The 15,441-nt window shown below is 40.4% G+C and overlaps 1 protein-coding gene across 1 annotated transcript in view; it reads right to left on the bottom strand.

Annotated features, from left to right (window-relative positions):
* Positions 1-9,588: 9,588 nt before the first annotated feature.
* The window catches only part of qser1 (glutamine and serine rich 1), a 144,577-nt gene continuing 138,724 nt past the window's right edge, over positions 9,589-15,441 (bottom strand). The window contains exons 12-13 of the mRNA XM_068046587.1: positions 11,576-11,671; positions 9,589-10,830 (exon numbers count right to left, since the gene is read on the bottom strand). Coding sequence (XP_067902688.1) covers positions 10,690-10,830; positions 11,576-11,671 — 237 coding nt within the window. The 3' untranslated portion in view covers positions 9,589-10,689. The remainder of the gene's footprint in view (positions 10,831-11,575; positions 11,672-15,441) is intronic.

The raw sequence follows: 15,441 nt of genomic DNA on the forward strand, positions 1-15,441 counted from the left end.
GGCTGAGGGGTGACTTAATAGAGATGTACAAAATTATGAGGTTCCTAGCTAGAGTAGACAGGAAGGACCTGTTTCCCATAGCGAAGACGTCAATTACCAGGGGGCACATATTTAAGGTGATTGGTAGAAGGATTAGAGGGGACATGAGGAAAAACCTTTTCACCGAGAGGGTGGTGGGTGTCTGGAATTCACTGCCAGGAACGGTGGTGGAGGCAGGAACCCTCAACTCTTTTAAAAGGTGCCTGGACATGCACCTGAAGTGCAGTAACCTGCAAGGCTATGGACCAGGTGCTGGAAGGTGGGATTAGATTGGGTGGCTAGATTTTTTGGCCGGCACGGACATGACTGGCTGAATGGCCTCCTTCTGTAATCTTTCTGTGGTTCTATGGGGGACTCTATCAAAAGCCTTCTGAAAATCCAAGCATACCACATCCACCTACTCCCCTTTATCAATTCTGTTAGTAACATGCTCAAAAAAACTCCAACGGGTTTGTCAAACATGATTTCCCATTCATAAATCCATGTTGACTATGTCCAATCAGGTCATTATTATCCAAGTGTCCATTTATCACATCCTCGATTCTAGCATTTTCCCAACGACTGATGTAAGGCTAACAGGTCTGTAATTTCCTGTTTTCTCTCTCCCTTCCTTCTTAAATAGTGGGGTGACATTTGCGACCTTCCAGTCTGCAGGAACCGCTCCATAATCTATAGAATTTTGGAAGATGATCACCAATATATCCACTATCTCCATAGCTACCTCTTTCAACACTCTGGGATGTAGAATATCAGGTCCTGGGGACTTATCAACCTTCATCCCCATTAATTTCTCCAATGCAACCTTCTTATGAATACTAATTTCCTTCAATTCCTCATTCCCCCTAACCCTTGGATCTCTAATTCTGGGAGATTTCTTGTTGCTTCCTCAGTGAAGATAGACACAAAGTTAATCATTTAGCTTCTCTGCCATTTCTCTATTCCCCATTGTAAATTCTCCTGACTCTGCCTGTAGTGGACCTAAATTTGTCTTAGCCAAACATTCCCTTTTTACGTACCTGTAGAAGCTTTTACAGTCCTGATGGCCTACACCTTAGGGTTCCAAAAGAGATAGTTGCAGAGGTAGTGGATGCACTAGCTATGATTTTCCAAAATTCCTTAGATTTGGGAACAGTCCCATCAGATTGGAAGTTAGCAAATGTTACACTACATTTCAAGAAAGGAGGGAGCGTGAAAACAGGGAACTACAGGCCAGTTAGCCTAACATCAGTCATTGTGAAAATGCTGGAATCTATTATTAAGGAAGTGTTAATACACTTAGAAAAGTACAGTATGATTAGAACAAGTCACCATGGTTTTACTAAAAGGGAATGCTGTTTGACAAATATATTAGAGTTTTTGAGGATGTAACTAGTAGGGTAGCTAAAGGGGAATCAGTAGATGTAGTATACTTGGATTTCCAAAAGGCATTCGATAAGGTGCCACACAAAAGGTTAATAGGCAAGATAAGGGCTCATGGAGTTGGGGGTAATAGCATAGATAGATGATTGGTTAGCAGACAGGAAACAGAGTGGGCATAAATGAGGCATTTTTAAGTTGGCAGGCTGTGGAGTCCCACAAGGCAAAGGCCTGCTACCTGACCCGAACCCGACAGTGTGTCAGGTTCGGGTCGGGTCGGGCTGCTCTTCCAGGTCCGGCCTTCGGGCTCAGGTCCGGGTTGGACACACAGCAAGAATTGCAGGTAAGTGTTAAAAGCTAAAAACTTACCTGAGCTGGGAGTCCGGGATGACAAAGAAGGAAGCTCTGAGTCTGCGCAATGAGTGTCTCTATGACATCATCACGCTCATGCTGCAGCTTCCTGAAGATTCGGAGTCACAAGGTAAGTAAAGGGAACATGTGGTCGGGTCGGGCGCCGAGGAAAGTGGAGGGACTCTGGCTGGTTTGGGCTCGGGTCTGATGTAGTTCCATCGAGTTTTTTTTGGTGACTTGAGCAGGTCTTTACCGCAAGGATCAGTGCTAAGGCCAGGTATTTACAATTTATATCAGTGCCTTAGATGAAGAGACAGAGAGTAATGAATCTAGGTTTGATGATACAAAGGTAGGTAGAAAGGTAAGCTGTGGGGAGATATAGACAGGTTATGTGAATAGGCAACAAGATGGCAGATGGAATATAATGTAGGGAAGTGTGAAGTTATTCACTTTGATTGTGAGAATAGAAAAGCAGAATATTTTTTATAAGGTGTGAAACTTGTAAGTGTCAATGTTCAAAGAGTATGCTTGTACAAGGAATGCAGAAAGTTAGCATGCAGGTACAGCAAGCAATTAGGAAGGCAAATGGCATGTTGGCCTTTATTGCAAGGGGATTGGAGTACAAGAATAAAGAAGTCTTGCTACAATTGTATAAGGTTTTGGTGAGACCACATATGGAGTACTGTGCGCAGTTTTGGTCTCCACATTTAAGAAAAAATACTTTCATTGGAGGCGGTACAGTGAAGGTTCATTAAATTGGTCCCTGGGATGAGGCAGTTGACCTATGATGAGAAGCTGAGTAAATTGGGCCTATATTCTCTGGAGTTTAGAAGAATGAGGGGCAATCTCACTGACACATACAAGATTCTGAAGGGGCTGGATAGGGTAGACACTGAGACATTGTTTCCGCTGGCTGGGGAATCTAAAACACAGGATAGGGGGCTGATCATTTAGGACTAAGCTGAGGAGAAATTACTTCACTCAAAGGGTTGTGAATCTTTGGAATTCTCTACCACAGAGAGTTGTGGATGCTCCATCGTTGAATACATTTAAGGCTGGGGATAGACAGATTTTTGGTCTCTCAGGGAATCAAGGGATATGGCAGGCAGGAAAGTGGAGTTGAAGCCGAAGATCAGCCATGATCATATTGAATGGCAGAGCAGGCTTGATGGGCCATGTGGTCGAATTCTGCTCCTATTTCTTGTTCCATTTCAAATCTTACCATTTATGGTACCTTTCCCTATTTTTTCAAAATGTATTCATGTTTCTACACTCAATTTGGAAATGGTCTGTTTATACAAAAACACACGTTATCAGTTAACCAAAATAACACTCTACCCATACAAATTTGATTATTATGTGACATGGATGATGTATTTGCCAGCTAACTGTGCATCAAGCAATGTTGTCACATTCATGAGAAGTGCAGCAATGAAAATACAGACACAAACTGAAAAATTTTAAAAGGCTGACATATTTGCTGTCATCAAAATGGAGGACAAGTCACATGACCCATACCAACTAAAATATACACCCATGTGTACTAGAACTAAAACCAATTAACCCCGTCTACATGGGACTGAAACAGCTTATCACATGTGAATGTGAGCTATACACAAAACAAAGTAAGACAAAGGCACTCCCCAGACTCTACATTTCCAGCTACCCTTCACCACAATAGAGTGTGAACAGCCCTCATATTATCAAAATGGGGTCATCAAGAACTGAAACCTGAAGTCACATGTGCTAAGCTAACATTTGAGTTCACCTTTAAAGGTAATCATTTTGAAGAACGAAGGCAGTCTTTCCAGTTCAGTCATCAACATCAGTCTGGTCTCTCCAAGTACACAGTCAATATCGAAAGCCATCTTGGATTCCAGCTCAGGGCTGCGAAAGAGAGAGACTATTTCCAGCTAAGACATTTGAACGCTGCTGAGACAAGTTGGAAGCCAACTATGGCACAAAAAAGTGCCTTTTAAAACCACTCCTGTGAAAACTGATCTAAAAATCAGCACCATCTTCAAACTGAGGTGAACTGCCAGATATCTTCGGCAACCCAGCAAATACAAGAGAACCGGAAAACAGGCCTGCAACTTTAAAACTCACTTTCCAAGAGGATCCCACAGGTTTTTCTTGAAGCAAGACTTTTCCACCTTGAACCTTTAACGCCTCTTACCCTTTACCTTCCATCTATCTTTTCTTGAGTATGCATGAGAGAGTAAATGCATGCATGGGTGGTGTTGCAAATGTTTCGGGCACTTATTGTTTAATAAATATTTAATCTTCCGTTTTAAACTCTCGAGAAAACCTGTCATTGTTTATTTGTCCAACAAAAAACAGATTGAAACACTAATTTAAACAAAACACTACCTTTGGTCAGTTGGAAGATGACCAGTGGAAATCAGCCACACCATCACCCACCTGTCCATAACAATGTACTCTTGGGGTGGGTTTTAAATATTTCCAGTGCACCCAACACCTTGATTTTAGAATTCTTATCTTTGTATTCAAATCTCTCCATGGTCTCACCTCTTCCTATGTATAGTCTCAAGCCCTACATCATTCAGAACTCTATGATCCTCCAACTAAAACCTCTTATGCAACTCCCACTTCCTTCACCCCACCATTAGAGGCCTTTTCCTTCAGATATCTAGGCCTTAAGCTCTGCAATTCCTCCCTAAACCTCTCTGCTTCCCTCTTCCTTTAAGACGCTTCCGAAATCTACCTTTTAATCGTCTGTCCTAAAATCTCTGCATTTGGCTTTGTGTCAATTTTTGTCTGTTTACATTTTGGTGAAGCACTTTGGGACATATTACTGTGTTTATAGCATCATATAAATGCAATTTTATTGGTCAAAAATAAAATACCAAAAAGTTTGGGAGTAAAAGGGATCATACTTTGATATCACATAAATCCAAATCTTATTCAGATGGCATTTCTGTTATATGTGCTAAAGGTTGCTACACTTTGGGAGGAAACAGAACCAACTGACACTGTATTAAACCAATAAAAAGAAAAATCAAGTCATGTCTATCACAAGAGTTGCTATGTCAACTGTCTCACTAGTTATTTACAATGGTCTCTCTGCCCCATGTGGTGCAAAGGCCCCTCTAGGGAACGTCATATGCTGGTCCTCAATGCTTTTAGGGATCATTGAATGTCATGTATCAAGGATATCCTAGATGATAATTACATAGATCTGGTGAAGCACTTAAGGACATTTTACTGTGTTAATACCCCTATATAAAAAAAGATGGAAATCTCCAGTGATAATAAAAAAAAAAGATATTAAATACATTTACGACTTTAAAAAACCTCAGACACACTTGTTATACAGATGGGGTTCATCTGAAAAAAAACATTTCTGACTGGGGTTCTTGAAATAACTTGCTTCAAGCAGTGCATCAAGAATTCTATATTTTTATTACATGGTGACTTACGAGCATTTTGCTGCTGTTATATATCCCCAAAAAAGAATATTTCCTTTGAGTAAATGATGCCATCTTTGGGTGGTTAGGATTGAATCACACCATGATTCAAATATCTTCCTTGCCCTATAACTCCAGTGCACATGAACACTACACATCATCTTGAATTACTATGTGCAAAGCCGCAGATCAAACAGTATTTATAAAGTAAGGGAGCAACATTTAATGGTAGCAAATTATTGCAGTTCTTTAAAAATAGAAAAACGCCAAAAGTAAAATTGCAAAAGGATGACTTCCATTCAGGTAACTGGGTAATTCTGAAGGAAAATAATAACTTGTCTTTTATTGGCTGTGAAACTTAACCTTAATTTTCCAAATATAATGTGCAACTTTTTCCTAAAGGTAACAAATCAAAATGTTTTTTTTTTTGGCAGCCTGTATTTATAAATGTAGGCCAGAATTTTACGCCACCCCGACAGGTGGGATGGTGGCAGGGCGGTGGCATAAAATGGAGCAGGAGGCAAGGAAAGAACTTCCCAACCAACACCCGCCTCTGCCTCCACTTTACACAGGGCAGTGGCAGCAAAAATCAGCCCGCCCCAGGCCAATCAAGGCCCTTAAGTGGCCAAAGGGCCTTCGCCCGCCTCCACGAGGATTTTACACATGGCAAGCGGGCATCCTGGAGCCGGGAGAAGCCGCCTAACGAAAGCAGGTGCCTTTCGAGCATCCCGGGGTGGCCCTCATGGTCGGACACCCTGTGCCCGATGGAGGACTACCCCCACTATCCCAACCATCCCCAAGACCCAACACCACCCCCCCTACCCCCTCTCAAGCACCCTTGCCTTGCTGGGGCCTGACCGATTACCCCAGCAAGGCAACCAAAACTTACCTTCCTTCCCGACATCTTCATGCTGGGCTGCAGTCCCAGCTGTGGCCACCACTTAAGGTGGCACTGCTGGGACTAAGCTGCTGGCCCGCAGCTCTATTCGGCGCGACTACCTTCCTCAAGCGGGTGGAAGTCGCACCTCACACCTGCAAAATACGGGTCGGATCCCCAGGCGAGACGGATGGGGGTTCGCCACCGACTTTTCAATTGGTCGTTGGTTCCCAGCCGCCGAAGGTAAAATTCCCGCTGTAATTTTTGAAAGAAATGATCAAGAAGTTACCAGTAAGTCTTGAGTTTTTTTACATTTATTTGTAAGTATAGAAGCCTTGAAATGCTGTGTCTGAATCGATATCCTCAAATAGTTTATGCAGCTCCTTTACTGCCTCGTCTCTCATTGTTACTGTAAATTGCATCACTGGAGACATTGTCTTCATCTTCATTATCCTGCATGTCATCCCAGATGATATCATCTTCTGAAACATTCATGGCATTTGAGAGACAACACTTCCTAAAGCCACACAGGACCCAAGAAGTCTGGTTTCCTTCTGGTTACCCGATGGTGTAAATGTATGTGCTCTAGAGTACAGCACTCATTCCACTTTTGCCATATCTGCTGTTTAAAAGGTCAGTTGCAGCTGATATCCATCACTTGCAACTGGCCTGTCATGCCCCCAGGAATAATAAGATCTGAGAGACTATCATTTAGAATGTCCTTGATACATGACATTCAATGACACCTTAAAGCGTCGAGGACCAGCATTTGACATTCCCTAGAGGATCCTTTGCACCACACATCCAACCAACTTTTTCCATGTTCACAGACAATCATACCTTGCAGCCATGTGACATTCTATGGGAGAGTTTTTGTTTGAAGATAATATATGGTGAGTTCTTTGTCCCATCGCCATATGCTCAGAGCATGATGGTGAAACTATTCTTTTCATTGCCATTTGACCAATTTTTCTCCTTTAAATGACATTCTGTACATTCAAAACATGGCTAACATGAAGGGTGTCTGATCCACATTGGGAATGAGAGGTGCTATAATGGTGTTGCTTTTGCAGCCTTATGATATAATGCTGATACATAGCTTGTCTTCAAAATCATAAGGCATTCATTGTGCGATTTACATGCATTGACATATGGATATGACATGCCTTCACGTAGGGGCGGCACAGTGGTTAGCACTGCAGCCTCACAGCTCCAGGGACCCGGGTTCAATTCTGGGTACTGCCTGTGTGGAGTTTGCAAGTTCTCCCTGTGACCGCGTGGGTTTGCGCCAGTTTCCTCCCACCACCAAAGACTTGCAGGTGATAGGTAAATTGGCCATTGTAAATTGCCCCTAGTATAGGTAGGTGGTAGGGAATATGGGATTACTGTAGGGTTAGTATAAATGGGTGGTTCTTGGTCAGCACAGAAGGGCCTGTTTCAGTGCTGTATCTCTAAATAAAATAAAAAAGAGGTAGCACCATTTTGAAGATACTTTTAAGGTGCTCTTGGTGTCCAAACCTTTCATGATATAAAGGACTTTCAAATGAATTTCTACAGTGCTGACTGCATATCCACTTGCTTGACAGTGGCGAATATATTCCAGACATTGTTGCTTGAGCCAGGGGGGGTGGGGGGGGGGGGGGGGAAAGAGGCTGAACCTTTCTTCTATTTCCAGGTCTTGGCTTGCTAACATTTGCTTCATTATCAAATTCTCATGCTGCTACTGTTACCATTCTTTTCAGCAACTTCTATCATCTCAAGTTTGAAGGGTGCTATGTAACTTGCTCTTTTCTCGGTCACATTAACTGTTAGTACGAAGAATCCTGCCCTATACGTAGCGCAAGCTACTAATCGATTGCTGAATGCGTGGAAGCCGGTGACTCAGTAAACGTGGCAGGAATGGACTGTTTGAGTAACTGCTCTAATTTTACATATTCATATTTCAATTTAGCAGAATTAGTTTGTATTACTGTATTTGATCACAGGGCAAGCTAAAAAGAAAACTTTAATGCATTTCTTTCTGGTATAGACACAGATCAGCTGTTTCGCCAAAGCACGTTCCGACAGGTAATTTTTTCTTATAAAAAGAGGAAAAATAAAACAAAAAGTGAAGGACAGAGAGAGGAGGACAAGTTTTCCTAAAAGAATTCTGCAAATTAAGCAGTGACATTTTACATTTTTTACTTTATCGATACAAAAGCATTCTATGCTAATTTGGGATTAGCCTTCAGCTTAGTTGGGTTTACTTGCTACTTGCGTCAATGAAGCATTGCAAAAGTCTTGGTGCGTATTATACAGATAAGGCAAATTTTACTTTTTGTAATGAAAGTCTAGGTGTGCAGTATATTTGGGGTTGTATTAGATTTAGAAAATTACAGTATGTAACTAGAGTCCAGATCCTCTCCATCATCTCTGGAATATCGACAGTCTCCACCCCTGCCTCAGCCAATCTGGTGCAGAAACCTTCATCCATGCTTTTATTACCTCCAGACTCAACTACTCCAATGCTCTCGTTGCCCTCCAAAAGCTTGAGCTCATACAAATGTCTGCTGCCCGTATCCCGACTCACACCAAGTCCAGTTCACCTATCACCTATACTCACTGACCTACAAGTTTCGTGACCTCGTTCCTGCCTATCTCTAATTTCCTCCAGCTCACCAACCCTCCAAGAACTCTGCATTCCTCCGATTCTTGCGCATCCCGATTTCCTTCGCGCCTTCAACTGTCTCAGCCCTAAGTTCTGGAATTTCCACCCCAAATCTTTCTGTCTCTCTCCTTCTTTAAGATACTTCTTAAAACCTACATCTTTGACCAAGCTTTTGGTTAAAAGTCCTAATATCTCATGTGGCTTGGTATCAAATTTTGTCCGATAATGCTCCTGTGAAGTGCCTTAGGACATAATACTACATTAAAGTCACATATTTTGCTGCTGTTGAGTCTGGGCACTGTTAAAAGTTCTCGAGTCCAAGACAAACTCCACCCCACAATACTGGCAATCTTATTCAGAATAATGAAAAAGACAACTGATGCAAGAAAAAGTTACACTGCTGCACTGTGTGGGCATTCTTTTGTCGTTGAAGTTAAAGCTGATTGTTGAGGACAACTTTAAATTCTGCTGTGCTTAAAAAAAAGAACATTTGATGCTGAAATTGGGTCCCAAAGTAGAAAAGTCTTCCATTCCCAGCATGGACTTAATACCCCAAAATAATAAAAAGCACATTTTACAGGAAATAGTTTGACATCATTGCTTCAGAAATGTCTGGAATGTACAACAGTAGTGATTTAAAGACACAATTAAAGCAATAAACAATGTGGGAAAAGGAATTTTAAAATGGTACAGTTTAAGGGTTAATTTGGTAGAGTAAAACATCCTTATTTTCCATTCTATGAACTATCAGAGCAGAAGATAAATCACCATGGTGACAATATTTTAGAAAGCATTATCCATAGTAAAAGTCAAAAGCAAGAAGCTGAATTCAACTACTTTTACAAATATACTGTACATATTGCTGAATTGTTAAAACATTTATCACAGTACAATATAAAAACTGATTTTTTTGGCTTTAGGTTTAGTAGGAAATTTATTTTCATGTATCAGAAAATAATTGCAATGTGTAACACAGCTACACTTAAAAGGCAAAACTAGTCCAATATGCATATCTGGTAAACACTGAAGCAAACTTGTATTAACAGGAGAACAGAAATAGTAGTTTACCTCAGTATATAAAGTATACAATATGTGATCAACATATAAATGAAAAGAATTTACTGGAAACAATGCAGTGTATTACAAAGATAAATGAACATAATTCAAACCACAATATTTTCTCTGAAAAATAGTTATTGATGAGATAAAATGTACAATTTAATTTTTTTAAAGAAATATGGGTATAAAGGCAAAATAATTTTTTTCTTCAAAACAGGGAAAATAGATGTGTTCATCACATTTTCATTACCAGAACTGACACAAATAGTCATAGGATTGCACCAACTCCACGTCCAGTTTCCTGAACTTGATTTTTTTTTTAAAATGTAAAAGGAGTCTGTAAAGCAACAAAAATTATATTTTCTGATGGCAAATTTACTGTAAAGAACGTCATGACACACCAACTTTCTTTACAATATGGAAATTTGGTAGGCAGACATTAGAAAGATATGATTGCCTCTCCTTGGTCTTGTAGATCTGCAAGAGGCAAGTAATGAAATTTAAAGCATTTATTGTTGAACAGAACAGTTTCCTAAAGTGTTTAAACTACATTAATAAAGAAAATCATAATATACTTAGTGCATGCCTTGCCATTTTGATCGGTCACAAAAGTTTTTTTTGAACTTTTTTCTTTTTTTGGAAATAGACATTACTCAATACCTCAAGTTCACAGAATACAAATAAATCAAAACATTGGCCATCATAAAAATGTGGTTACAGACATATTAATTAATAAACTCCCAACGCCAAAATGTGTTTTCTTGATCACCACGTCTGCGTAGTCATGGGCCAAAATACAAGGTCCAGAGCCCATGAGTGCCACTATTACAAGCTAAGTCTAGCATCACTAGGGATGCCAAAGTTCATTTCAATGTCTCCATGATATTTTGTTAGTGCCATAGATAAGATGGTTGAAAAATCTCATATATACATTATGAACACTTCTGCTGTGCTTGTGTCAGAAGGTCACCAAATTTTTCAAAGAGGTCCTCCACCCATTTCTCGTTCTCCATACATTGCTGGATTGTTTCAACTTGGCCAAGATCTTTATTCTGTTTTAGAATGGAAGCAGCCTGTCCAAACAAGTAGTTGAAAAACATTAGAAAGTTTAGCAAATGCATACAGCAGATTTGACTTTGCATTGAAGAATACTTTTTTCATATATATCGTATAAAACCTTTGGTAACTGAACTTTTTGAAGATCAAAAGCAAAACACTGCGGATGCTGGAAATCTGAAACAAAAACAAGAAATGCTGGAATCACTCAGCAGGTCTGGCAGCATCTGTGGAAAGAGAAGCAGAGTTAACGTTTCGGGTCACTGACTCGAAACGTTAACTCTGCTTCTCTTTCCACAGATGCTGCCAGACCTGCTGAGTGATTCCAGCATTTCTTGTTTTTGAAGATCAACTTACTTCCAAAGTAACAGCATCAAAATTAGACAAAATATGCATGCACCCCTGACTTATTTGTTGTAAGAAAATAATGTACAATCTATTCCAGAACAAAAATTATATTGCAACCACCAGAATGGAATATCAGTGGGACTTCTGTACTTTACTTAATTTACAGTACTAACTTGAAAACATATTATGAAAGAACTGTGCTGTGAAATGATGCACCAAAATCTAAGAAGGAAAGCACACATTTTTGAACAAGTGCTGGATTGCAAAGTACATTTTTGGAAGAGATGCCGAATTCTCATGTTTTAAATCCAGGATTTATAAAATGACCTCGGGATCTGCTTTAGCGTGTTGCAATTTAATAAAATGATACGAATTCAACCAAGCACTAAATGTTGCAAAATATTAAATACTCACCTCTTTCTTGCATATCAGGTAGGTGTGATATTTATAGTGATGAAGTGTGTGATATAAAGTACAGCACTGCAATTTCTCTTGATCTACAGTAAACTCCTAAATTTAAAATACAAAACAAAATTTTGTAATTCGGTAGAAAGTATTAACTGATTTTCTAAAATTTGATTTCACTCAGCTAATTGATACTTACAATGCAGTACAATGCAAATATTTGATCAGATGGCAACAGCAGTGGGATGACAAATGTTAGACATGCTTTACTCTATTTAATTACTGGACAACTTTTGTGGGAAATCATAGAAATTATAATCTGAAATAGTTCAAGTTTCCTTGCCACATTTTCTATTCACCCTGTCTTCAGCATTTCATGGTCTAATAAAATACCATCAATTTTCAGCCTCGTTATCAATTATTTAAATAAATGAAATACTAATCAGCTATTCTAAAAATATATACCTTGGAAAGCTTATTCCACTGACCATTTCCCATGTTCTCAGCTGAAATAAGGACATATTCAGGAAACTGCTTAACCGGGAGGATTGTTTGACAGAGGATATCTGAACCAGCTATGCTGGGGGAAGGAGGGGAGAGAAGGCTAGATACATGGCGATGAGGTCAACATAAAAGAAAATGGGGTCAACCTAATAGCCATTTCTCTTCACGAGTATATAATCTACAACACATATCCTTTTATTGATGATGTTTCTACTGTTAGCTCCAAAAAACTAGACACACCTCAGATACTGGGACCCTGGCCTGAAAAAGCACTAAGAGTGGTTACAACACACTGAGGGTCAATACAATGAGGTGATGTGGTTCATTTCAAAAGCTACATGACATGCATATCTTTTGATAATTTAATCTTTATAATTTATATGAAACAAAATAAAAACCATAATTCTAGGCATCCTAAATTTTATAAAAATAAAATATGTTTTTAAATTCTTTCATGGGATGTGGGTGTCACTAGCAAGGCCAGCAATTGTTACCCATCTCTAATTGCCCTTGACAACTGAGAGCGAGCTAGGTCATTTTGGAGGGCAGTTAAGAGTTAACCACATCACTGTGGGTCTGGACTCGCATGTAAGCCAGACCAGGTAAGAACAGGAGATTTCCTTCCCAAAAGGACATTAGTGAACCAGATAGGTTCTTACGACAATCGATACTAGCTTCATGGCACTATTACTGAGACTAGCTTTCAATTAATTTTTTATTAATTAATTGAATTTAAATTCCACCTGCTGCCATAGTTCAGTGAGATAGAGTAGTAGAGGAAGGAACCCTCAACATTTTAGTATTTAGATGAGCACTTGAAACACCATATAGCATACAAGGCTATGGGCCAAGTTCTGGAAAATGGGATTAGAATGGATAGGTGCTTGATGACCGGCACGGACACGATGGGCCAAAAGGCCTGTTTCTGTGCTCTATGAGATTACCACTACGCCACCATCTTCTAATCGCTACACTCAGACTGCTATATAATTACATTTCTACCAGTGAAGTTATCTGCATCAGTCACAGGTGAATTCTGACTAAATTTACACAAAAAGGCTGCATGGTGTGGGAAATTAGTTAATTGAAATGAACAGCAAACAGTAGAATAATACAGAATGACTCCTATAATAGAAGCAAAACAGGGCCCATCCCAGAAAGTTTCAATTGCATGGCTGATACTGGTATCTGTGTGGGACCTGCCAAGACCTTGTCATTTGGACATGGACAGTAAAAAGTTAATTCTGCAATATTTTATGTAAATATGAGTTTTATATTTTGCATTCTTAAAGTATAGAATCAGCTTTAAATTTGATGCAAAAAGCAACAGCAACTTCAATGGAAAAACGGGAAGGGGGGGGCGGGGAAGTACAGCAAAAATAAATTTATTACAGTGGTAGTCTCAAATGGCATGACTGATGCATGTCTTAGTTGTACAGCCAACTGTGCAACAACCCCGACAAACATTTCTCTGCAGCACCTGTGGAAGAGCCTGTCACTCCAGAATTGGCCTTTATAGCCACTCCAGGCGCTGCTTCACAAACCACTGATCACCTCCAGGCGCGTATCCATTGTCTCTCGAGATAAGGAGGCCCAAAAGAAAAAAGAACTATCACATAGTATAAGTCATAGAGTGATACAGCACTGAAACAGGCCCTTCGGCCCACCGAGTCTGTGCCGATCATCAACCACCCATTTATACTAATCCTACATTAATCCCATGACCCCCATCACATCCCCACCTTCCCTCAATTCTCCTACCACCTACCTACACTAGGGGCAATTTACAATGGCCAATTTACCTTTCAACCTGCAAGTCTTTGGCAGTGGGAGGAAACCGGAGCACCCGGCGGAAACCCACACGGTCACAGGGAGAACTTGCAAACTCTGCACAGGCAGTACCCAGAACCGAACCCGGGTCGCTGGAGCTGTGAGGCTGCGGTGCTAACCACTGCGCCACCCTTAAACACAAGGGAAGATTATTTTTTAACAAAATTATTTCGACTCTTAATTCATATTTCTATCAATACTTCACTTTTCTTTCCCTCAGGATGCCCTCTGCATGTGTCAGACTGGCAGTCATTCATGGATTTCATTGTGCTTTTTTTTTTTTATAAATTAGTATTCTTCTACACTCATGCTGGTCTCAAGAAGAAATATTACATGCAGGGGGCATGATTAAGCAGTTTTCAGATACAAAAAATTGGCTATGGGATTGATAGTGAGGAAGAAAACTGTAGACTGCAAGAACATACATACGAACTAGGAGCAGGAGTAGGCTATTTGGCCCGAGTCCCCTCCGCCATTCCATAAGATCATGCTGATTTGTTTGTGGATACAACTCCACTTCAATGCCTACCCCCAATATTCTTTGACACCCTTGTCTGTCAAGAATCCATCTATCTCTGCCTTAAAAGCATTCAATGACCCTGCCTCCACTGCTCTCCGGGGAAGGGAGTTCCACAGACTCATGACCTTCAGAAAAAATTTCTCCAGAAGATATCAATGAACTGGTCAGGTGGGCAGGAAAGTGTCATACAGAATTCAATCTGGAGAAATGAGAGGTAATGCATTTGGGGAGGGCAAACAGGACAATAAATGGTAGGATACTGAGAAGTGTAGAAGAGCAGAGGTAGACAGATTCTTGACAAACAAGGGAGTCAAAGGGGGACAGGAGTAGGTAGGAAAGTAGAGTTGTGTCCATAAATAGATCAGCCATGATCTTATGGAACGGCAGAGGAGGCTCAAGGGGTCGAATAGCCTACTCCTGCTCCTAGTTCCCATGTTCGTAAGGCCACAGCTAGAGTACTGCACACAGTGTTGGCCACCACATAACAGGAAGGGTATGATCATACTACAGAAGGTACAGAGGAGATTTACGAGAATGTTGCCAGGAATGGAGATTTTTAGCTACGAGAAGAGATTGGATAGGCTGGGGCTGTTTTCTTTGGAACAGAGGAGGCTGAGGGGAGTTTTAATTGAGGTGTATAAAATTCTGAAGGGCCTAGATAGAGTGGATAGGAAGGACCTATTTCCCCTGGCAGTGAGGTCAAGATCCGGGCGACATTGATTTAAAGTAACTAGTAGAAAGATTAAAGGGGAGATGAGGAGAAATTTTTCACCCAGAGGGCGGTTGGGTTCTGGAACATACTGCCTGATAGGATGGTAGAGGCAGACACTTTCATTGCATTTAAAAAAAAATACTTGGACACCCACTTGAAGTCCCATAACCTATAATGCTACATGACCAAGAGCTGGACAGTGGGATTAGGCTGGACAGCACTTTTTGTAGGTTGCTTCAGACACATTGGCCTCTTTCTGTTCTATAAATTTCTATGATACACGAAAGTGTTTTGCTTATGTGATATACT

This window comes from Heterodontus francisci, chromosome 14, assembly GCF_036365525.1.
Source record: "Heterodontus francisci isolate sHetFra1 chromosome 14, sHetFra1.hap1, whole genome shotgun sequence".
Taxonomy (NCBI): Eukaryota; Metazoa; Chordata; class Chondrichthyes; order Heterodontiformes; family Heterodontidae; genus Heterodontus; species Heterodontus francisci.